General features: G+C 43.8%; 1 protein-coding gene across 1 annotated transcript in view; it reads left to right on the forward strand.

Moving 5' to 3' along the window:
- The window catches only part of Gga (ADP-ribosylation factor-binding protein Gga), a 40,246-nt gene extending 20,208 nt beyond the window's left edge, over positions 1-20,038 (forward strand). Inside the window, exons 8-16 of the mRNA XM_037431442.2 lie at positions 129-210; positions 6,335-6,454; positions 7,255-7,392; positions 9,290-9,619; positions 10,451-10,562; positions 14,611-14,849; positions 15,692-15,855; positions 17,954-18,064; positions 19,534-20,038. Coding sequence (XP_037287339.2) covers positions 129-210; positions 6,335-6,454; positions 7,255-7,392; positions 9,290-9,619; positions 10,451-10,562; positions 14,611-14,849; positions 15,692-15,855; positions 17,954-18,064; positions 19,534-19,644 — 1,407 coding nt within the window. The 3' untranslated portion in view covers positions 19,645-20,038. The remainder of the gene's footprint in view (positions 1-128; positions 211-6,334; positions 6,455-7,254; positions 7,393-9,289; positions 9,620-10,450; positions 10,563-14,610; positions 14,850-15,691; positions 15,856-17,953; positions 18,065-19,533) is intronic.
- The last annotated feature ends 4,721 nt before the right edge of the window (positions 20,039-24,759 follow it).

Raw genomic sequence — 24,759 nt, forward strand, 5'->3', positions numbered from 1 at the left:
GTGTGGCCAGAAGGTTATATCAGTCTAGCACTCAACACGCATGCTTTCTAGCAGCCTTTCTAAGTTACATTAAGTGCGACTGCTGCAGTGTTGTCATGTGAGGCGTAAGTGCACGATTTCGTGTGCAGGAACTGTTTGAGAGCTGTGAACGCCTGCGGCCCAAGCTGTTCCGGCTGGCTGGAGAGATGGAAGAGAAGGACGAGGGGCTCAGTGAGTGGCACGCATGTCAATTTCTGCCGTACTCACGTTTCGAATTTCGTCTGTGAACACTGGTCGACAAGGTGCTGCCCATCAGGCCTATCACAGTAACCTGGAAAATCATTTTTTTTTTTATGTTACCGACTTAAAATACCTCAACTTCTAAACTCATCAGGCACAAATTATGATGTACTGTGTAATAATGTGTCAAATTGACGCATTATTCAGAGAAACTCAACATTTCATTACAAGAAAAGCTAGGTAGCATTGTGTAGATTTTGCATTATTGATTGATTTACTCTAAGTGAAGTGTAACTAAACATTCATTCTTTCTGACGTCAGTCAAGTTTTATAGTTCCATAAAAAATTGATTCCCATGCATATAGTACATGCGCAGCTTATTATTGGTTGCTTTCATTTCGAGCAAATGAAAAAATATGGTGCGGCTGTCGAAGCGGGGCACTTAGAGCGACTTGTCGAACGTAGAAGTGGTTTGACTGATGTAATTGTCTCTGGCAATATGCAGCATTTCAAGGTTATATTGTAACAATGATTCATGAGTTGAATAGAGTGGGAATGACGGAGCGTGCAGTGGAAAGTAAAATGATAAGTGTAACCTTGAGTGACAATAGGAATAGTAAATTTGGTCGAAATGTTCAATTTTTCGATAATTTTTTTTCTGCAGTCCTGTGCACGTTTTTGCATCATGGTGAAATATTAGGCTGAAATAAGTAATAGAAGCCGAGAAAAAAGAATTTCACTGGAGGGGCTGTCGCATAATGCTATGAGAAAACTAAGCTTTAGAAAATTCAAATCTGCAGCTTTCCCTTGGCACAGTGCCAGCATATTGGCATCATCAAAAAGGACAATTAGAGCTGAAGATAGCCGCAAAGCTGCATATCTCCAATGAAAAAAAAAAAAAAAACAGCTCCTTTCGGAGTTTTGCTTTCTTAGCGTGTAGCTCCAATTTCTTCGAGCTCCATTTTTTCAGTTCTCATTTTTTGAGCATTTGCTGTCAGTCATCGCTGTGCCATTTCACTATGAAGGAAGATAAAGCCATGCTGTTTTCTGCACTTAGATCTTGAGACTTCAATGAGTGCCATCCATATTTGTATGTGCATCATACAGATCTTTATGATTAGCTTTTTGTAAAAAAAAGTTGTTAGTAAGGCAGTATGCCCAGGACATTTGAACAATTTTGTTTGTGTGCTTACCTCAATATTAAAGAATAGACTAATAGCATTACGGTACAGAATGGGCCCTTGTCATTACAGTAATACCTCGTTAACTCGGAAATTGCATATACGAAAAATTGGCTAAGTTGAAATTTTCCGTGACACCAAACGTCTATCTATATTTTTCTCTTTATCTCAAAGTATTTTTGGGTCAGATTGCGGATAACACGAAGTCATGACTGGGAGTGGAACAAACATTCCACCGCCAGACCATTTCACAAGATCAGGACGATGCTGCCACGCCTGAAGTCTGTTGATTTTATTTTCTCATTTATCCACGCCTGCCACTATGTCTATGCTTTCTACGAACGCGAAGTGCGCAAAGTCTCAGCCCAGCAACGTATGAATTTTGTCAAGTGACCCTGTCGCATGTCATGTGACACATGCGCTGAAAAGAGAGACCCTCTACTCACACTTGGCGTTGTTTGTCTCGTTTGCTTTGTGCAATGCTTGTGATTTTTCCTGAGGTGTGATTTCCATTCATCTGAGCAAACTGAATGGTACGGATTTTTTATGACTGTGAGGAGCGGCAACTTAGGGTAGCGTCAGCGCGGCAAGCATAGCATCAAAGCAGTGCAAGTCGCCAACACTAGAAAAAAGGTTGCCCTAATTAGGGAGGTGAAAAAAAGGGGGCCGAACAAAATCAAGCATAGCGCAGGAATGCGGTATCCCTTTGTCTACCCTTTCGAGGGTGCTGGAAAACAGGCAGAAGGTGCTGGATGAATTTTAGCAGAGTTTCTCCAGTCAGCGGAAGCGGGTTCGAGGGTTGAAGTTACCATACGTTGAAGCGGCATTGATGATATGGCTTTGAAATAAGGTCGAGTGCAGCGGCGAAAAAGGTCAACTGATGCGATGCATCAAGAAGTTGGAGTACGCCTTCTTAGGCCCGAGTTTGACCGCAAAGCAGACGAGCATTAGGAAGTTTTTCTCTGTTATATAAAATGACAGTGCGGCAAAACCCAGCCGGTCAGAGTCTCTTGTATGTTATTTTTTGAATCTATTAAACCTACACAAGAAGAAAGATTAGAAACTGCCGCTTAAGAGCCGGTAAGTAATATGGATTTTCTGAAAAGCACTAATTTTTTTCCGACAATTAGCACAACTTGGTTTATCTCAAAAATCCATAATCTAGAAGTTTTTTCTAGTTTTTGTGACTTCGAGTTATTGAAGCATTGCTGTATCTTTATGCAAAAGTTTTGATGGATCTATGCTAAAATAATTAAATGCTTTCGGTATGACAGTGAGAGTCTATCAGGTGTTGTAACTTTAAAGGGATTTCAGTTATGCTGTCAGTGCAACAAATGAAATCTCCATGCCAAATTTCATCACTTCATCTCCATAAATAACAAGAATAGTTTTCATTGTGACGTCCCTTAAGAGACGGTGAGGGAGTAGAGTTGGTCAGGGAACAAATGGCAGTTACCGTGTTTTTGCCCGTATAACCCGCCCCTGCATATAATCCGCACTCCCACTTTCAGCTCACCGAGAAAAAAAAAAAATCCTCGCGTATTGCTCGCATATTTGATATACAGGAAAGGCTGTACAAAACCTACTGCTCAAGCAACATAGCACATATGTAGACAGAAAAAGCTTTAATTAGCAAGCAGATTACGCTGTCTGCAAGGCCAGTCACAATTCACTCACTGTCGCTGCTCTCGCTAGAACTATCACTTGAGCCGCAGTCCTCACTATTATGCACATGGTCATCTTCGGTTCCATCCATTTTGTTTGTGATGCAGCATTTATTGAAACTTTTTCGCACCATCTCACCTGCCCCGCCGCGGTGGTCTAGTGGCTAAGGTACTCGGCTGCTGACTCGCAGGTCCCGGGTTCAAATCCCGGCTGCGGCGGCTTCATTTCCGATGGAGGCAGAAATGTCGTAGGCCCGTGTACTCAGATTTGTGTGCACGTTAAAAAAACCCCAGGTGGTCAAAATTTCCGAAGCCCTCCACTACGGCGTCTCTCATAATCGTATGTTGGTTTTGGGACGTTAAACCCCACAAATCAATCAATCAACCATCTCACCTGGAATGGCCTTCCATGCCTCGACAATCCACTTGCAGAATAGGGCAATATCAGGCCTTCGGACTCGTCCTGTCGGCGTCAAGTCGTAGAGGCCTTCAGCCATCCACTCGGCATAATAGCGCTTGACGTGCGCTTTGAAGGGCTTGTTAAGCGACACATCTAGAGGCTGCAAAATTGATGTCATTCCACCGGGTATAACAACTAAGTCGGTGCCGTTGCGTGAAAGGCGGTCCTTCACTTCCTGAGTTGTGTGGCCGCGAAACGAGTCAAGAACGAGCATGGGTCTCTTTGCAAGCATCGCACTGGGCCTCTTCTCCCTTACCGTCTTGATCCAGTCTACGAACAAGTCAGTGTTCATCCACGCGTTCTCGTGTGCACGCACCACCATATCGGCAGGCAAATGAACCTTTGGTAGAGTTTTCCTTTTCAAGATGACGTACGATCCCAGTTGCGTGCCGTCGGCGAGGGCACAAAGCAAGACTGTGATGCGCAGTTTCGTGTTCCCGCCGGTCAGCACGCTCACCGAACTGCTGCTCGTCTTCTCAATCGTTGTGTCCTACGGCATTTCAAAATAAACAGGAGTTTCATCCGCATCGCCGATTTGCGAGAAAATGTAATTGTGCTGCTTTCGCAGGCCAATTACATATCTCTGGTACTTGAGCAGCTTCTCCTCATAAGAAGCCGGCAAGCGTTGACATATTGTAGTCCGCCGTCTGATTGAGAGCCCTTGCCGCTTCATAAAGCGGTGCAGCCATCCGCGGCTCGCACAAAACTCGTGAGGTAGGCCTAGCTCCCTCGAAAGTCGCTGCACTTCCACTTGGGCCATCTCAGTCGATACGGCGTGACCCCTGCTTCTCACATCTTTGAATAACTTTACTAGCTCCGCCTCCAGCTCAGGGTAGGCACCGGTCTTGGGGCCACGAAATGACCTACGTTCGCGGTGCGCGGCTTGTAGGCTCTCTTTCTTCTTTCTTCACAGCCGCACGCAGGACTCGTCCACATCGTGCCGTCTTCCCGCATCGCAATTTCCAAATTCCTCGGTGACGGCGATGATCTTAAGCTTTTGCTGTGCCATGAAGGCCTGCCGCCGTACGCTACTCATGGTGACAGAACAGATCGACTTAGGCTTGGCGAACGCGTCGAGATGTGGAGAACTAGCGGTATCAGCGAGGTAAAGAGCGCTCACACTTTGCGACAACTTGGCAGCACTACCCCTTTTAGTACATTGTAACAGCACCCTGGAAACAACAGAACCGAAATGCATGCCTGCTACCACGTCAAAAAGTAGTACATAAGTTTACTGATAATATCTCTATAGGCACTATAATATCTCATTTGCCTTGCTGAAATAAATACTGCTTTATTTATTATGGAACTCAAACGGTTGCGGGAAGTCGTAGGTAAGATACAGGTATCGTTCACTTTGCAAAAATGCCTTCCTTTTCTTTCTATTTCTTAGACAGCACCACCTTTTCGGCAAGCCCTTTCCAAAGGTAAACATGGCGTCCGTGACGTAGGGACATGTGGAGGGTCACTGAGTGGCCGCGAACGTCCAAAAAATATACTTGTGGTGTGACAGTGAGATTTTACACTGAACAATCGAATTGTCTCTCCCTAAATGTTTTTCTAAACGCTTCAACGATGCAAGCAAGCGAAACCAAAATCGGCCGCAAGCTGCCGTGCTACTTGCGGAGCAACACGAATTTGCGGAAACCGCCTCCGTAGCCTTCGCTACACTATTAAAGGGTTTCACAGCACAACACGCATTGCTGTCAGGGGCTTCACAGCACTATAGTAAAACCCCGCGTATTATCTGCACCTCCACTTTGCCACTGAAATTTTTGGGTTTTTGGTGCGGGTTATACGCGCGAAAATACAGTAAGGATATCGTAGCTGAAAGCAAGAGCAAGAAATGGGCATGGGCAAGGCATGCAGTGTGTAGGTAAGATAGGCGCTGGTCTTTGAGATTAACTGACTCTATACCAAGAGAAGTCAAACGCGCAAGGGCAACACGGAAATTTAGGTGGGCAGGTGAGGTTAAGAACTTTGCGAGTATAGCTTGGCAGCAGCAAGCACAGGACTGGGTTGATTGGCGGAACTCGGGAGAGGCCGTTGCCCTGCAGGAGGCATAGTCGAACCGATGATGATGATGATGACGGTGAATGTGCCAGACTTCAGTGCACTCAAACCTCTATATTTCCCGCTTTTTGTTGACCACCAGTAGAACTTGTGTAAGGAAGTTCTGTCGACACCATTCTTTAAGAAGTTTACAGAACTAGATTGGGATCAAATTAAGCATTTCAGACAATACAGAAATTCAGGGGCAGATGAAGTCTTAATGGGATAAGAAATCATTGAAATTGGCTGGAGGCAGTGCTTCAACAAGAGGACTCGTCTTTGTCAAAGCACAGACTGTTCTGCCTAGCATAGTTTTTATTAATGCGTTGCTCTCAATTCCTCAACACGAGTGGGAGAGGACGAGAGTAAGCCTGTGCACAGAGAAGGGCAACTGAAGCCTGCATCTTTAAGAAATAAATACAGAGTAAGGTTTGGCTATTGTACGTACAGTAGACTTCTAATAAATAGAAACTCTCTTAAATTAAATCGCTGCTTATATAAAATAACTGCCACTAATATGTTTGGTTTCGTACTTGAATAGCATACCCCTGTTTATCTCTAAGTAAACGAAACTCCTCTCAAAGGAAACACATTTTCTTGGTCCCTTCAGGTTTCCTTTAAACCGAGTCTACTGTACTTTGATTCTGGCATGTGTCCGGGGGGGGGGGGGGGGGGGAGGGGAGGGAAAAGAGTGGGATGCTTGTGGTGGCATTAGTTAGCGTTTGCTCATCAATGTAATTCCTGCTCCTCTCGCTCAGACGAAATCTTGACAGCCAATGATGAGCTGACCAATGTGATCAACATCTACAAAAAGACCATGGGGCTGGAGCCGGCTGTCAACGGTGGGAGCTCGACCACTGCCTTGAACGACACCCATGGTGAGTTTCTGTGTGTGTGCATCGGTGTTAGAACACCAAAGGACAGATGCCTTCACCCGGCATCTGGAGTAGCAAGCCAAGATAAACTAAGGTAAACAAGGTAAACAAGATAAACTAAAGTAAAGCTTCCGAAAAAAATCATTTGTCATAAGAGTTGTTTTTTGTATTGTTTTCTGCGAGCTGCTAATGAGGAACAGAAAAGTTTTTATTATAAGGGAAATGCCATTGTAGCGATATTTAACTGTGCTGGAATTTCATACAAGTCCCTGTACTGTGAGCTTTCTTGCTCCTACCCTCGCATGTCAAACCAACGGGGTTGACGATGGGGCTGCTTTCATTTTAGCACGTGATGCATATCTGAAGCCTTTCCTCTCGAAAAGGCATCAGAGAATCTCTCTTTGAAAGTCCCTGCTGTATTGGTGTGCTGCCGTGAAATGTTTGGGTATGGGCCTAATCTTTGTATTGAAGACTCGTTATTTGGTAAATCTTCGTATTGAAGACTCATTATTTAGATGTACCTTTCTCTCCCCATTCTCTCTTATGTAGAAATTTTTTTACATCTAATGTGAAAAGTTTAGAGGCCACTAGGTGAAAGAAAGCATTGAATTTCTCAGAAATTAGGGACTGCATTTTGCTGAACCACGCAGTACATGTTGTCAGTGCGTTGTAGAGCCAGCTGGAAATCTGAATTCAAGGCTGCCTGTAGGAGCAGTGTAAATATTCAGCTCTTTCCTGTACCTCTTGGTCTGTTAAACTTTTAATGGTGACTGCATTTCTTGGATGGGGCTGTCAAAATGCAGCCATGTCGGCTGCCCCGGTTACTGCGGCTGCTGCGGGCTCCTTGCTGGATTTGGGCTCCCTGGGCCCCGATGTTCGCGAAGAACCAAAGAAGGTCCCCGTCGACCTCAGCCTGCTCGATGACCAGCTACTTGCCCTCGGTGAGGTTTGATTACTTGCATGAATGTCGCAATCCGAAGCCATAGTTTTGTATTAGTGTCTTTTTCTATGCTGTTGACTCTTTATCAGTGGTCAAAGCAGCGCTACAGCTGCATTGTCAGTTATATAAGTGAACTGTAAACAGTGACCATAAAATTGTCATGAAATTGAGTGGGCGATGTTGCTACGATGGTACTGTCGAGGTTTACTTGTGAAGTGGATTTTGAAATATTCAGTGCATGTTACTATAGTCGAATCTCATTAATTAGAACACGCTTAATTTGAACTTCTGGTTAATTCGAACTCACGATGCGGTCCTGTCAAAGCTTTGTGTATTTCAATGGGCGAAGATGCCCAATAATTCAAACACGCAAGCGCTTGCGACGATTAATTCGAACATACCGCGCTCCGAAAATGCTCTCAACACCCCGCCCTATCCTGTGGCGGCACCTGCTGCGCACGAAGGAAATGAAAAGGAAAGAAAAGGCTATGATGGAATGTTTGCCCTCTCTAAAATGCTGATCTGCGATGTGCCCATGTCACACTTCTCCCTTTTCCGTCCCTGCCACGTAAAGACCCTCCTCCTACCAATGCCGCCCGCGAAGAGAGAGGAAAAAAAAAAACAACAACAGAAAGCTGTTGCTGGGTTGAATGAATGCGTGGTTGAAGGAAAGGAAAATGGCACTATTTTCTTCAGCCCTTGCCCCTTGTGGGAGCACGGCTCTGAGCCATGAGGGAAGGGGGGGGGGGGGGGGTACGCTTTCCTCTTTCCCGTCCCTGCCACATAACCCTTCTCTTTTCAATGACGGGTTTGAAGAAAGAAAAAAAAAAAGCTGCCGTGGTGTGTTGGTTTTCTCTCAAATGCCGATCCGCTTCTCTTTGCGTGGAGACACTCCTTCTTTCTCGTCACGTGCTGGCCATGCTGCGGCTGCTACGCAGTCGTTGTTGTTGTCGTCGTCTTTAGAAAGTGTCGGCGCTGGAGATTTCCGTGCGCAACTTCTCTTGCCAGGAGAATGCTGAAGCTGAAGTAGAAATGCTTTGCAAGCTGCGTGTGAAATTGATTTACTCGCTGCAAGGCAAACGTGTCAATAACGGATGTCCTGTGATTTGTTAATAAATGTGAGTCTTCTGAAATGCACATGCTCAATGCACATGCGCCACTGCACGGAGAGTCCTCCGTTTATTTAGCTTTCCTTAATTCGAACTTCTTTTAATTTGAACAATTTTTCGAGCCCCTTCGAGTTCGAATTATCGAGATTCGACTGTAATACCTCATTGTGTAGCTGTTACCTTGCCATTCCAAAGCCATAACTTGCTTATGAAGAACGCGTAACCTCACTTTCTGAACAGTAAGTATAGTTGCTGGACCCACTGTGGTAGCTTAAAGGCATTGCAAAGCAGTAAGGTATTGGTTCTGTTCCCGGACATGGCATCCATATTTCAGGAGTGAATTACAAAAATGCCCTTATGTTTACCTTTAGGCACATGTTCAGGATAACAGAGCGGTCAAAATTAATTTCGACTCTTCCCCCACTTTGGGGTGGCTCATAAATGTATCGTGGTTTTGGTATGCGAGACCCCAAACCTAATTCAACTACAGTAAATTTAGTTACAGTCTCACTAATCAGGAAAGGTCTTAAAAAGAATCACTTTCTTAGTGGAGTATCTGCTGCTAACATGATTTTGCACTTCTGTTCATCTCTCGCTAAACGAAGCTTCTGTAGAACGAAACATGTTTTTCTGGTGCCTTCAGATTCTATTTGTGAATAGTTAGTCTATCTAGTTTATTTATGAAATACACAAATAGAGGCTGCACATGACGGTCACGTCCCCATTGGCACTTCATAGAGAGTTGATAAACATTGAAATTACCTGGGTTGTCTTTTCTTGGCCTTGCAGGCATAGGAGATCCTGGCCCGCCGACTGCGACCAGCAGCATGGCAGATCTGGGCTCTCTCTTTTCCCCGGGTCTGCCTCAGGCTAGCACCAATGCCAGTGCCGGGGGTGCCGCCGGTGCAGGCCCGTTTGGGGGCTTTGGCAATGCTGCTGCCCCCTCCCGGCTTCCGGGATATTCACCCTCACATCAGGCAGTGGCGCAGCCCACAATGCTGGCACCCGGTACAGCGAGCGGCCTGCTATCTTCGCCGTTGCGGCCGACACCCTCTTACATCCAACAGGGGAACCACATTAACAACATCGGCAATGGCAACAGCAACGCTGCAATGGCAGGTAATGAGACCGAAAGCCTACTATTCACGCACTTTTTTTTTCAGTGGTTCGGCTCTTATCGGTGGCAACATGGAATTGCTTAGGCTGCATTTGTTGACTACAGTGCCCTACAGGGCTCCTTTGCCGTTGATCAGTAATATACAATAATTGGAAATGAATTTCACTGCAACATATTAGAGCTAAGTGGGCATGCAGAAGAAAGCTTTCAGCAAAAGCAAGCAGCTGCACCAACTTTGGTTGCACCACACCACTTTTCATTTGCTGAAACAAAGTGGCGCAGTGTTTCTGCACTCTTGTTCGCTTTCAAATATTGTATTACATTAACATTGTACTTAAATTTGTCATGGAAATCGGGTAAAAATTTGCTAATGTTGGAGCCTAAAGAAGCAGTAACAAATGTTTGCAAATCATTTATGGAGTTTGTGCACCAGCAATGGTGACACCAGAAAGACTCTCCTCCGCACGTGCTCCAGTAGTGGAAAGATGGTGATAGATGTTTTGCCACATAAACTCGAACCCCAATATAGTGATCCCGGCCCGATATAACGAAATATTGGTTAGATGTTTTGCCACATAAACTCGAACCTCAATATAGTGATCCCGAATATAACGAAATATTGGTTATAACAAATTAAGTGAAAAATAGTCTAGCAATAGATATAGTGTTAGGAACATACCCTTATAACAAATTTTCGGATGTGAAGAAGCTATTTTCATGTAAGATGCAACTTTGTTATAATGAGGTTCGACTGTATCGCTTCATAGGACAAGGAGGCGGCTTTCTGTTCAGCGTGCAACACTTGCGGATGCAACGTTTGCCTCGTCCTGCAGGTGGGTCTCTACTGGGCAAGTCACGTGGCCTGGAAGAGCTAGATGCCCTGGGCCAGTCGCTCATCAAGCAGGCCCTGCCCCACAACCCTGGCTCACAGGGAGACTTCCCCACGTGAGCAAACACCTTTGTCGCGCCTACTGAGTTGGTCACATTATTATTCGCCTTTTATTTATCAATGCAATAGCGTTGAAAAGCTCAATGTGCAGAAGTTCAGGTGTCGATGTCATTGGTTGTAAGGTGAAAAATCAGCGCTATGACCGAAAAATTAAGCAAGATACATGCAAAATAAATATAATAAATATTTTCTTTGTAGAAGGCTCGAACTCAAGCCTTCTGCATGGCAAGCTGATACTCTACCACAGAGCCACGCTTTGCCATTGCTGAAAACTGCTTCGGAAAAAAATTGGGCAGACCCCACATAGATTTAAAGGCATAGATTTAAATTTAATGGCATAGATTTAAAGCGGTTATGCAAAGCATGCGGAGAAGTGGGGACTATGGTTTAATTTTGTTATTGTGTGAAACGTTATGAAATGAAGCTAAATATATGTAAAAATGTTGTGCACACAGATATATGTTGAAGAGTCGCATATGTTTTTCATAAGCAGTTGTTTACAGTTGCGTAGCGATACCACCACTAACATGGGTATTACCAACGCCAGAAGTGGTAAGCTAATATGTAGTGCTTGTGCTTGGAAGAATGCTAGCCCCCTACGTTGACCAACTTCTGTGGATGGCGCTTAAGTATACAGCTCACATTAAGACGACGTAATGCGTGTATCAAAAGAGTAGGTACCGTATTTACTTGCACAATGAATGCATTTTTTTTCTCTAATTATCGGAGCAAAGATGGGGGTGCCTTTGTACTGCAAGGCAAATTTTATGAAAACTTTTTGGAATGTGCAAAAAATGCGGTGATGCAAAAAAAAAAGTTGAGTCGCTTAGCCGTTTGCATCTGACATTCGTGTACACTGTTTAGAAACAGATTATTTCTTGCACTTCACTCATCTTCGGTGGTTCATGGCGCTACCTTCTGCAAAATGTCCCTGCGCTGCCTGCGCACGCCATAAAAGCATTTCGCCGTTATCTTTTCTCGCAATCGTTTAACCGCATCAGCGGTATCTGCTGTGATCTTGAGAGGCGCCCAAAAGCGTGCCCTACGACGCACTTTGACAACTTTGTGGTAACCTCGCACGACGACTGGAGGACGCCGTTGAAATTGTAGCAAGGAACCAACATTGCAACAAGCTACCACCGAAGTATCAAAACAAACCAACGATAACAAGATTAATGGCAAAGTACGGCCGCCGCCTCACTGTCCACATAAGAAGTTACTGTATAAAAGGTAGCCTATATTTTGGTTCCCAGAAGTATGTGCGGATAACAAGCACGAAGAGCAAATTGCAACCAAAGGGAGAGTCGGGGGTGCTACCATGTTGCCGAAATAGTCATTATCTTTTCTGGGCGACAATAGATTTTTTTCTGGTTTTTGAGAAACCTACGAAGCAATGGCGACGAATGGCCCTTCGGGACTGCCATGGCGACAGGAAATCCTGTCGTCGTCGCTCTAAAATTGCATTCATGTGGCTGGGCCTTAAAGTTTCGTATTTGCAGGAAGCGACAGTTGGTTTGTGCGGGCAGTTTTGTTACCTTTGCTCGCTGTGTGCTTATCAGCTAAGATGTCTCTACACTAGCAACGTTCGTGAACGTCGCTGTGGCGTATAGATAATCAAAAAAGATTGGGAATGTGCCGTGCACACATGGAAAGAAAAACACTACGGTGCGCGGCAGAGGGTGCAGGGGAAGAGGGAGCTGGTTGAGGTGACATGATAATAAAAAAACCGGAAAAGATCCAACGGGTAAGGTGGTGCCATGTGTTGGTTAGCAGGACTGCAGTGGATGAATGTAGGGGGTGCGTTTATTACCTGGGGAAAAAAAACCTAAATTTTGATGACTGAAGTTGGGGGTACGTTCATTATGAGAGTGCATTCATTACGCTAGTAAATACGGTATGTAATATTTATTAAACTAGACAGCCGCACTGCAACCACTATTGACATTTCATCAATATTAAGCCTGCATAGCATCTTTCTCCAAAGCAGTTTTAAGACCTGGCATGGCTTTGCGGTAGAATGTTTGATTGCTGCACAGAATCCTTGGGTTTGATTCTTGCTGGGACCCTAATGTTTATTTTTTTTTATGCATCGGGTCAACGCTGCTGATGTTAATTTTTGCTATTGCCCTCACATTTAAATTATTAATGTCTGTTCGCACTGTTCTTGGGAAGATATTAACTGTCAATTGCTTGTGAGGCATACCTGCCTGTCGCGGCTCGTGGTACATAGGTATGTACCACACGTGTCAGGAGGAAAAGGTTCGAGGACGTTCGAGACTGGATTTTCATGTTATTCATGTCATGACCAGCCAGACATGTTCGTCAAAGCCTCTTACCCTCTCAGACTAATTTTGAGGATTCCGAGAGCACCCAGATGTAGGCAGCTAGCCAGGTGAGTGCCTGGGTTGCTGGGTTGGTCGGTAAGTGGGTCGCAGTCGGTCAACTGACTGACCCACGAGCTGACCCCCCCCTCCCTTCCCAAAAAAGTAAAAAACCTTCAAGGAAAGAAAGACATGCTCGAAGCTCAAAGGGCCTGAAGTTCGCTAAAAATTGCTTCACATTGAAAGACTCTTTGTGAATATCATTTAGTGGGAGGATTCTCTTTATTGCTTGCTATATTGTGTGGTCTTGCTTGCTATATTGTTCGATCACACCAGACATCAAAAGACGTTAATTGTGCTACAAGCTGGTGTTTTAAAGACCCACCCATTACGAAGCGCTCAGATATTTATTCATCATTAGCTGTAAAAGCATCAACCACGTGAGCAGCTGCGTAGGTTCACGTGTTGCCTTACAGACACTTGGCAAGCCCTTTGCTGATATGGAAAATTTGGAATTGTGGTGTAAAGGTTTTTTAACAGTTTGAGCTCTTTTCTGATTTGGAAAACAGACAATTGTGTAGTGGGCACTTAGCAGCTTTATTCTCAGTAGGCATTCTAGGATAGCTTAAGCGGCCCCTGTTACGTGCACAGTTGTTCGTTTCCTTACGGCATAGTTGAGGCATGCACTGAGGACCAAACAAAGCCAGGCTAGCAATTGAGAAGGTGATGGGGCTTGATTATGTCATGTTCTACTTTTGAAGGCGAAACTCAAGCATTCTTCGCATCTTTTTTTTTGCTATCCCTATTTTGTGGAAACATGCAGGCACAAATATTTTCCCAAGTAATGCGTAAAAACCTTACAAGGACCTGATATTTTTCTCCTGTTATTTATGAAGAAACCATGGAAGTTATCCCAGATTTCAGGTGCGAGTAGAAAAAAAAAATAATATAAGACCGTCTAGACGTATCGTGCAAGGAATGACGTTTAGCATGTGGCTTTGCTGGGTCACACATGCACTGAAATATGTGAGAGAGGTGTGACTGAATACTGCATGCCACGTGATGTTGTAGAGAGAGATGATCGTTCCTGTGTACACCCGTGTTTCAGAGTCTGCTATGGTTAGATTAAAGTGAAAAAGCTGAAATTCCGAAGTGCTGTTATTCAACGGCATTAACTCATGCAATCTCATGGGAATCCCACAAAGTGCAGGGTTTGTTGATTGCGTTAAGTGCTTACACTACAGAAATTCTGCTTGTAGTCTCGCACAAAACACTTTTGTTCTAAAAAGTACTCTCCAACATCATTTCGTATGAATTGTCAAGTGCACCATTGCACTGACATTGTCGAAAACTACCATAGGTAGTGGTGAATGAAAGGGCAATTTAGAGGGTTCTTTTTTTTTATCAGACACAACTTTATTGAGAGCGAATGGACGATAAACCAAGCAAAGAATACAGCACGCAATTTGTAGTATAGTTACAGTGTATATGTGAAGCAAAATGAATGACAAAAAATACAATTTGCCACCGGCTACCGCACACATGCTCTGGCTCTGCAACCTTAGCTGCCTAACGGAGGATGGTTGTCCCCAACATAGTGAGATTTATTCTTGACAAAAAAATTGTTAATGTGAAGTCGCTTGTGATGGCATGCGTGCTTCAAGTAATTGGTTTGTAGTTTTGGCACAGGAACCATACAGTTTTTTTTTTACATTGCACGCAGCACACCACAGAAGATTCCACTGAACCAGATGTCACGACCCCTGCTGGCTGCTGCAAGCTCCAGCAACATTCCGGCTTCAGCGGGAGTGTTCCAGCCCATGAGTGTCGGACCAAAGACGCTGCCGCTGGGACCGTCTATGCTGGCCCCCATGGAGGGGCATCCTCCAGGATCTCCTTCCAAGATGGCTACGGATGATCTCCTGAACAACCTGTTTGTGCCCCTGGAGCAGATACAGCCGGGTGAGCTGTGCGACCACGTTTAACGAATAAAGGCACAGTGGACATTTTTCGTACTTTTGAAGGCAGAAATTCAGGCATATTAGTCTTTCTTGTTTATGATCGGTAAGAGCACAATGAAGACGAACGCACAATGAAGGCACACATGCCCTCCATTGTGTGTTCGTCTTCATTGCACTCTTACCATTCATGAAGTAAATTAAAGGCCAGCTTCCCTCCTGTGCAGTTCATGGTGGCTAGCGACTTACAGCAAGCAGTGTATTCAAGCGCAGTTTACTAGAGCTATGACCTGGAAAATGCAGACACGGCTCTCTTGATATAAGCACGCCTAAAAGACAAATCCCCGCATGTGCAACCAGGACCTTGTGTCTGCTAGAAAGCGTGGCAGATGCCGCCACTAGAAGGGTGAATGTGCAATGGGGAAAAGCGCACTTGCGATAGATCAAAATAGTTTATTACCATGTATAAAACACACGCAACCTCTGGCTCCTCCCAAAGGTTGTCCACACAATGGTTCACCACGATGACCCCAACAGAAAGCATTGAAATCAGAAAATTTTCGCTGATGTAGAAGCTTGGCCTGTGTTTGCTATGCTAGTAATAAACATTCTACTGTGAAATTGATTCATACAGATATAGAAAATAAAAATTGTCTAGGAATCCAACATACTAGTTTAGTCTCTCTTTCTTGGTGTCTATTCTAGCAGTGCCTGGTGTTGTAGGTTAACCTGGAACACACGGTTCTTGTGTCTCTTGTAGTCTGCACATTGCTTAGGAACATACTGCGATTTGGATTGTCCCGCATTTTATGCAAGACCTCGTTATCTCTGTTCCGGTGAACGCAGGCTCGCAGGCTCCTGTGAACCTGCACGAGGAGAACGGGGTGCGCGCGGTGATTCACATTGCACGAAACCGGCCCCAGGAGCACGTGTCGGTGCTCGTCGTGTCCGTCACGAGTCAGAGCAGTCTGCCCGTGCGCCGGATCGCCTTTCAGGCTACCGTGCCCAAGGTGAGCGTTGCGTTGTGTAGCGGCTGTTGTTTTCATACCGTAAGAAAACAGTTGAGTGGTGTTGTATCTAAATTAATTTTAAACGACACTGTCTTTCAAATTAATTTAATCTGTCTTTCACTGTCTTTCAATTAATTAAGGTTGCACTTGTGACACTGTCTTTCAATTAATTAAGGTTGCACTTGTGAAGAAATAATCATGCATGTAAATTTTCGCATACCGATGTATTGATGGACGAGTATACGTGTATTGTTGGAGCAGGATGATGAATATATTGAGCTTTTATGAAAGAAACTAGGCTGGTGCGAATAGTGAATCTTTAGGTCAGATTTTAGGATAATAGTGAATTTTAGGTTCAAAGTTAATTTGAACAAATTGAGAGTGATTTTAGTCAAATAAGTTTTAATTTAATTGGAATAGCATACATGACATATAAAGAAAAATGGGCATATTTATTATGACCTAACTAACCTGCACAATATCTTTCTTAATTGAAATAAGGCCTCTATGCAAATGCCCTTTTTTTTTCGTTCAGAAGAAATTTAAACAACTTTGAGTTGTAATAGGATTCGGCTTTCTATAAAATGCAAGTGGTAATTGGAAAATACGTATCATTTTAAAGTTCATTATGCTTAGGGCATGTAAGCCAGCATAACAAGCTTTTATGCTTAAATTATGATGAATAGATTTAAGGGTAGTATGTTCATTTAAGGGGGCCCTGCAACACTTTTTCAAGTAACCATGGAATGAACTCACTAAAGGAGCTTATTGCCTCACAATTTTATTGCCGCAAAAGCCTTTAATATCCATCCAGTATGAGCACAGTTACAAGAATTTGTCGCACGTTGCAATCGCATCCTCTCTTCTCTCACCCCGACGAAATCACTGGAAGCTAAGCAGGAAGGGAGGGCTCAGGGAAAGAAAATATGTCACCCGAGCCTTGTGACCTTGAGCCCTATTTCAGTTTTTTCTTTTCTTCGAATAGGCAGTTTTTCAGTGCGATCACATGCACACACGGGGACAAGTTGCGGCCTCCCGCGGTAACCCCAGTAATGACCGAGTGTGCCATGCTCAAATCAGCTAATGGCTGATACAATGGCTGTGACAAGTGATTTTTTATTTTAGCTTGTAGCGCCGTTTGTCGAAAGAAGAGAGCAATTTTTAGCTGAGCTTGACAATTTGTTGTGATATATAGGCCGCGTGCTGCGCTATAATATTTGGCTCGCGTGTTCTCGGTAGCCTGGACTACCGATCGGCAGCGTTTTGTGAACATGCTAAAAAAAATCTTTCAGGGACCTTAAGATTGAAGTGGAGCTTCGCGGCAAAGCGTATTTCTTCTGGATAAGTTTTTTCATGGCTTAGCATCCCTACACTGCAGTGAAACCACATTTATGGGTGGTTACATGCGAATTAATATACATCTATTCATTCATTGTGAATACTTCGAAATTATCTGTAATTCAAATTTGAAACGAAGCAAATTTGAATACTCTGCTAGTCGTTCAAACATTTGAAGCATTCTAATATTTTCACAAGCCTAAAACAAGCCCATAAAGTTTTAATAAACGTGGCTAGGCATAATTCTAGCCACTGTTGAAAATACTTTTGCACAAGTCTTTCAAGAGTCTCAAACAAGTTGCCGAGTACTTCCCTGCGTACCATGTTTACTTGCACGATGACCGCACACTTAAAAAAAAATCGCCCAAATGTATAGTTGTAACCACTATGTAGGGTAAACTTTGCACAAAAATGTCACCACATTATGTATGAAGAAAAGAAGTGTATATTTAATGGCTTGTTTTCTTTGTTAAACACAATATTAATGAGGTCTAACAGACGATTATGCCAAGGAACATATAGGGGCTGTTATTAAAAGTAATCATAATGTAAATGTGAATAAAGAATAGTGGATGAAAATACCACTCGCCGCAGGCAGAGACCATCCCTGCGATCTTCAAACAACGCCAATACATGAATTGCACACTCCCCTTTTCTTCTTCTGTCATTGTACAAAATACACGAAAAGCCAACTAGCCCAAACGATTGCCCTTAGTTCGCTCTCCCACTGCTTGTGTTGTCGTTCGTGCATCTCAAACAGACGATGCGGATCAAGTTGCAACCGCCGTCAGCGACTGAGCTTCCACCTCACAACCCCATCCTGCCGGCTGCTGCCATCACCCAGGTTATGCTGATTGCCAACCCTGCCAAAGTGAGTGGAACAGACATGTTTCTGACCAGTGAAAGCTCTGGTCTTCAATCTTTAAAAGAGCTCTGGAACACAAAATTGTGGCTTTGTGTTTTTTTTTGTTGTTACAATACGTTGCTGGGAGCCTGTTAGTCGTAACACGGCACATAATTTGCTGCGACGCACAACAGATAATTACGAACTTCTCATAACCGACCAGTGTCAGTTTCGATTTCAAAGAACTCCAAAAATGACAAGCCACCAAATGCAGCTATTACCACCTAGCGTGTGCAACGCTTAACCTTGTCAGCACACAGAACTGTGACGCACTTCCGCATGGTCCACATCAAGAAGACCCTTCAAACTGAAATGGGAAAGCAGTATAACCAAGCAAAGAGCTTTCAATGCGTGCGCTGCAATCACAAACTCGCAAGCAGTCGTCGCGAGGTAGTTTGCTGGCACATTTGCGGCAAAAGAGTATTGACGACTGCGACGTCTTTGTAGCTTTTTGTATCGGCTGCAGCATAGTGACATGAAGAAAGTAGGGGCCCATCATTGAGTCATATTCGGGGGTGTCATTGCTGCGAAGTGCAACGTAATGTGCTCAGTCGGGCGTGTAACTTCGGAATACATATAAAATAGCTTGCATACCATACTTGCTGTATATATTTTGCAGGTAATATACTCATGTTCATGGGAATTGATCACCCAGGCTATCTTGCCTGCAATGTTTTGTGTCAGCCCCACTTCAAGTTGGGCTAGGCTGGGAAAAGATGCATACCATCCAAAATTTGTTTTAAGCACATCTTGAAGCACGGTTTAGCAGTCTTCAGAAAGGGATTGGGTCTATGCGACAGAGGCACTCATGTGACAGACAAAAATGGGAATTGAGTTGTGGTCATAAAGGTGCAAGTAGCATGCCTGTGATTGGAGACTATTGAGCCTCTTATTGATTTTGATATCAAAGTTGGGGTTTGCGGTGTTTACTACGTGCCATATGGCTTACAGTAAAACCCAGATATCTTGGCATCTGAATTGTATCAAAGCCTGGTTCTCAAGCAGACTCCCATGATATGGAACCAGAAGGGACCAAGGAAAATAAACCCTCTTTAGCAGGACTTCTGTTAAGTGAGAGATGAACTAAGGTGCAGAATCTAAGTACGAAACCATTCATATCAGAGGCAGTTCTGTGTAGGCAGCAGTTCCATTTAATTAAAAGATTTTCATTAGTGGTAGTAGATCATGGAGCCTTTGAAGCTATCACTTGCCTAGGCAAGTTTTGTGTTATGATGGAAGAAACTCGTGGTGATCAAATTTGTATGTCCAATTTGACATATGTTGTGTAACACAAGAAACTGTGATTAAGTGCTTTTATCGTCACAAGTGTCTAGAGCACAGCCTTTATCACCATAGGGGTCACAGGCACGACATTTATGATCACGAAGATTTTGCCGGCGCACATAGCCAGATGCTGCTTGATCTCCCCATTACAGGACCACGTACGCCTGAAATACAAGCTGAGCTACGCCATCGAGGAGGAGAACCACACACATTCCGGCGAAGTGGATTGCCCCATCGACACAGCCGCTGCTGCCACCTCATGATCACAACAGCCACCCGGCAAGAAGACCCGAGGACACCACCACCGCCGCTGCCACTACCCCACCGTCGCTACTGCAGGTTGACGATACTGCTGTTTGTAACACACATGCCTGCGTCTGCCGCGCTTCTACTTTCGGAGCCTCTGTGAGTGCCATTACACGATCCAGCCCCTGCACATTCCGCAGCGATTCTTCTGGCATCCTCGAGCCATCGACCCGGAGAGCTCTTACGTCTGGCCTTTGGGCGTCAACTGACTGATGATGACTCTTGCCTGTCTTTGTGCTGTGTGCTCTAGATTATGATGTCAGCTGAGCATGTCGTCTGTTGCTTTACTGTGATGGCTCTGGACTTTCGACCAAATCCTATGCCCCCCTGTGTGGCTCAATACAGGTTTCATGCTAGCTGCGAATTGCAGGTATTTGCAGACGATAACAATAGCAGACGTGAGCATACGACTAAACGAGAGAATGAGGATGCCTCACTCAAGGCATAAAATTCGCGGGGACGAGCTCCGAGAGTAGATAGTTGTGTAGGCGACGCTCGGATGCGCTGTGGGGGGAGGGGGGCATTCTGGGCTCTGATGTTTAGGCCTAGTTGCAGTGTTCATTTCTCACTGTATTTTGGCAGGGGTAATAATTGTCTCTTTAAGTTAGAAGAAGACGGGTGGTTGGGACATTCACTCATCAGTGCCACGGTTTCCTTCCCTCTTTATTTTTTTTCTTTTGGAATTTTCTCCTAGTGCACAGGTTTTGTCGAGAAATGCAGCATAACGCGCATGCAGTATACTTAAAAGTGTGTCACTGTGTTCTGATTCGCTCGATCTTGTCACTGTTTGTGCGTTAGGAAGTTTGAAGCTCCTGGTTAATCAAAATTATTTGTACCGAGACCAGCAGAAGGTAATGCAGGCCTAGTTGAAGTAAAAAGAAAACGAATTAGAAATGAATACCTCGTGTTGCTTTGAAACATGTGCTGCGGGAATAGCACTAGTTTTCACAGCTTATAAAAAGAAAAAGTAGGTTGTTTGTCATAACAGAGCTGCCGTTTGAGACTCATTTTCACAAGTGTCGTTTTTTTTAGACTTCGAGCTGTCCTTTCATGCTGGCAAGGTTTTTGGTGTCATGTGGGTCTGACTTCTTGCTTTGACGTATCTGTCGTTAATGTGCTGTTGTAGTGAGTGTGCTTTGTTGTTTCAGTGCCTTGAATTAGTTGTTTGTACTCAAGAAGCTCTTAACCAAGATGACCAACATCTATGTTGCATGATCGGGTGTACTATTGAAGAAGAAACTACTGAGCTGTTCCTAATTGGTAGGTCTGTTTATTTCTTCTTGCATGCTTGACAACACATGAAAAATTCAGCATTGTTTTATCTTGCGAAACAAAGAGAAACATTCAATAAGTACGTTTATTTTCACTATACGTAAAGAAGTTAAGTTCAAATTTCTAACAGTATGAGTACTTTACAGGCTTTCAAACTTTGATCAGTCGCCAAAATCTTTCACCCAAGCATAAATGTTTAATGTAAGTGCTTGAGTGCGGGAGAGATAGGGAAGCATTGTGTGTAGAAATTTTTTCATTTCAAAGCGCCATGAAAGAGCTTCAAGCTAGGCCTAAATTGTCAGTTAGGCCTAAGATGAAGGGGCTTGAAGCTAGGCCTAAGTTATCAGTTAAGCCTAATATTAAGCCTAACATTAGGCCAGACATTAAGCCTATCTTTTTATCCAAGAAAGTGATGTGCTTATCCATTTCTTAGGTGCATGGATTTTCAAACAACAGAAGAGCAAAAAGCATATAGTGTGTGCATCGAAGTTGTGTGCGAAACGGGAAGTACACAAGTGCAGTTACTGACTACGAAGAAAGCTCATGTGTAGAAACTGAGGGAACAAAAAGTGTATGGCAGAAATGGAAAACATTGTCGTGAACCATGCGTGAGAACATACAGTATCATAACAGTGTAACGTTTAATACTGTTCTTCACCAAAATATCAGCAGCAGGTGTGCAAGAGGAAACCTCGTAGCTGAGGTGGCTTGTTTAGAAATACAGGTGTACAAATTTTTTTGCATATCTTGCAAGGATAAAGAAGGTAGCGATGAGTGTGAGTCGCATACATGAAACTGTTCTGGGGCTTTTCTTTACTGTCAACACAATTACAGAGCAGCAGCAGCAGCCTTGAAGTTCATTGAATTTGATGACTACCAGCACACAGATACAGCCTTGCAGCTGTTGTCATGAAATGTAAAAAATCGTCGAAGTCTTACAGTATGGTTCTCAAGGTTACTGCCTAGCACTCTGTCAGTCGGCGTAATCTTTCATTTATTTGTGCTTAACAGAAAACTTAATTGGTGTTTTGAAAATCATGCGGTGTAGAAAGTTCTTTAAGGGTAGCTTAAGAAACAAGGACACAAGGCAGGGAGGGAACAGAGGACACCGTGGTCCTGTCTTCACTCCTGTTTTGTGTCCTTTGTCGCGTTACCCCTTCAAGAGGTTCAACCAGTATCGACTCACCCAAATGTTGATTCCTCTGCGGTATATTAATAACAAGACCTTGAATCATCACTGACCCGAAACTGTGGCTGCAATGATAGTAGTAGCCAACCTGAGCTTGTAGAGAGCTTCTGGAGTTTTATTCTGTTTAGTGCAGACATGCAGGGAGGGGCAGTCTCGCTGAAGTTGCTTCCATCCATGACCATGGTACTCTCATTAATGACATGCAATCTTATTTGATTTTCGCATTCAGTTCTGCCAGTAGGTATTGGTTGACCATTTCATTTATGCTAGAAACGCAATTGCAGCAAAATTTTGAACGAAGTTCTTAATTTCTTAGCCTCTGAATGATTTTCATGAAACATTTTATCAAACTCTTATCAGCTGTGGAGCCACCATTGCATCACTGTGCCGTCATTGTAGCTCCTCTCGGTGTCGTCTTCAGCCATCGCATGCTCGCAGACAAACTTAAAAGTGTGGCAGCTTGGGCTAGTTGGTATGACATGACGATAGTTATAGCGCGAGAACAGATTGACAACACAGAATGACACACAGTGTCCTTCGGGTCCTTCTTGTCTATGTGTCGTCGTTCTGTCCCTGCAGAGCAAGAACTGTCTGCTAGCGTGCTCTACACAGACACGGACAGGTTCACCTACTCCACACAGGCATGGTGGTACAGGTTCACCCATACCTGCTTGAATAGTGCTAAGGAGCACCGAATAATTTAGTTAAGAGACAGAAAATAGTGTGGTGCATATATAATCCTGTCTACACATTGCAGCTAGCATGCCGAATCTTCTTGGTGGAGGTCTTTACAATTGTGGGCTGCAAAGAGTGCACAGGGGAGTGATATCTCATAATTTCGTTTTTTTACTCTGGATACTGATTTGCTGTACTTGGCTCCTTATGTTTAGTAGATGTTGGCTGAGGCAATTTAAGGTGCCATATTGTGCGTTTTTCTCTCTGTATATGCATTTACCTTGTCTACATAGGCTTATATGGGTAGGTGCACAGCAGTTAAATAATGGAGGCGGAAATGTTGTAGGCCCGTGTACTCAGATTTGGGTGCACGTTAAAGAACCCCAGGTGGTCAAAATTTCCCGAGCCCTCTACTACGGCAACTCTCATAATCATATGCTGGTTTTGGGACGTTAAACCCCACAAATCACAGCAGTCAAATATTCATGGTGAAACTTTTCATTGAAGTTAAGATGATGTATGAAAACTACTTGTCAAATTTTTTCAAGTGCCTAACAATTGGGCCCTTTGGCACAATCTTGTATGTGTTGGCAGCATTTAGTACTTGTATGCATCGATCATCGATCTATGTCGCGACATTGCACTGTGCATTAATTCAGCAGCAGAGAACTTCATTGTACTCTATGATGGCTTAGATTCTTAAATTGTTTCCTGAAATATTTTTTTTTTGATGGCTGAACAGAGAGGTTGACAGGATAAGTGTGGTTGCACTCTGGCACAACAGCAGGGTTGATATGGGACCTCGATTATTGTCTGTTGGAAAAACTATCATTGGCAAGAGAAACAGAACCACAGACCTTTTTATGACTGTAGGGATTTTTTTTTAGTTGCACCTTAATGTCTCAATGACAAAACATAAGTATGATTTGGGCATCCACCAGAACAAAACTTTTGTATTGCTCTCAGTAACTGCTGTTAAACAAATTGTTTCTTAAGGTGTATGCTGCTTTTTAAGCATGCAAGAAAACTCATGTGGGCAATGTATAGATGATGGGTTGGTTGTAGAGCTTCAGATGCAAGTGGGTACAGATGCGAGAAGTGCCCCACAACTAGTGCTAGCGTGTGCAGCTGGCTTGAGACCATAGAGCAGACAAAATGAAATTTTACGTGTGTGGTTACTGCTGCGACCTTGGGCCCACACACACGTTGTCTGGAGGGCCAGCGCTCGACCTAGTTAGTGCTCTGGGTGGGAGGAAGCATTCCGTAATTCCAGGGTATGATACACATCAAACTTTGAGCTAGTCATTGTCTCCGATCAGGAGAAACTACCTGGGGTATTGCAATTGAAAAGGATGGACGTGTTCTTTTTCTTGTCCACGCGGGTGTTCTCTACGGTGTGTTTGTGCACGTCTGAACTTTTTTTTTTTTCCTGCTGCCCCCCTCTGCCTTATGCTACAGTCGTGTATATTATATTTTTCTCCTCTCCTTCCTTGTAATATACATTCCCTGCTGCTCGTTCACCTGTTTGTTGAGAAAAATAAACGGTTTATAAGCATCCCGGCTGCACCACCGATTCTTGCCTGTTATGGAAGTTGTTTAAAATGCTTTTCAAACTTTGCACATTAGCAGTGAGTGAGTTGGAGAGCTCATGTTATATGTTTATTTCAAAAAGTTGCTCCCTCAGAACCCAAAATACTGGCTTCTCAATAATTTATTTATTTATTCATGTATTTATTCATTACCCTCAGGGCTTACAAGAAGCGTTACAGAGGGGAGGGGCTACATCAATAGTGGATTATAAGGCACGTAAAAAACGGGGAAATAAAAAAAAAACAACAGCAAAAAAAGGCATGAGCCACAACACGCATGTTACGGTACAATAACAAGTATAAGGTAAATGTGATCAAAAACTGAAAAACACACTGCTAACAACAAT

Source organism: Rhipicephalus microplus, chromosome 7, assembly GCF_043290135.1.
Source record: "Rhipicephalus microplus isolate Deutch F79 chromosome 7, USDA_Rmic, whole genome shotgun sequence".
NCBI lineage: Eukaryota > Metazoa > Arthropoda > Arachnida > Ixodida > Ixodidae > Rhipicephalus > Rhipicephalus microplus.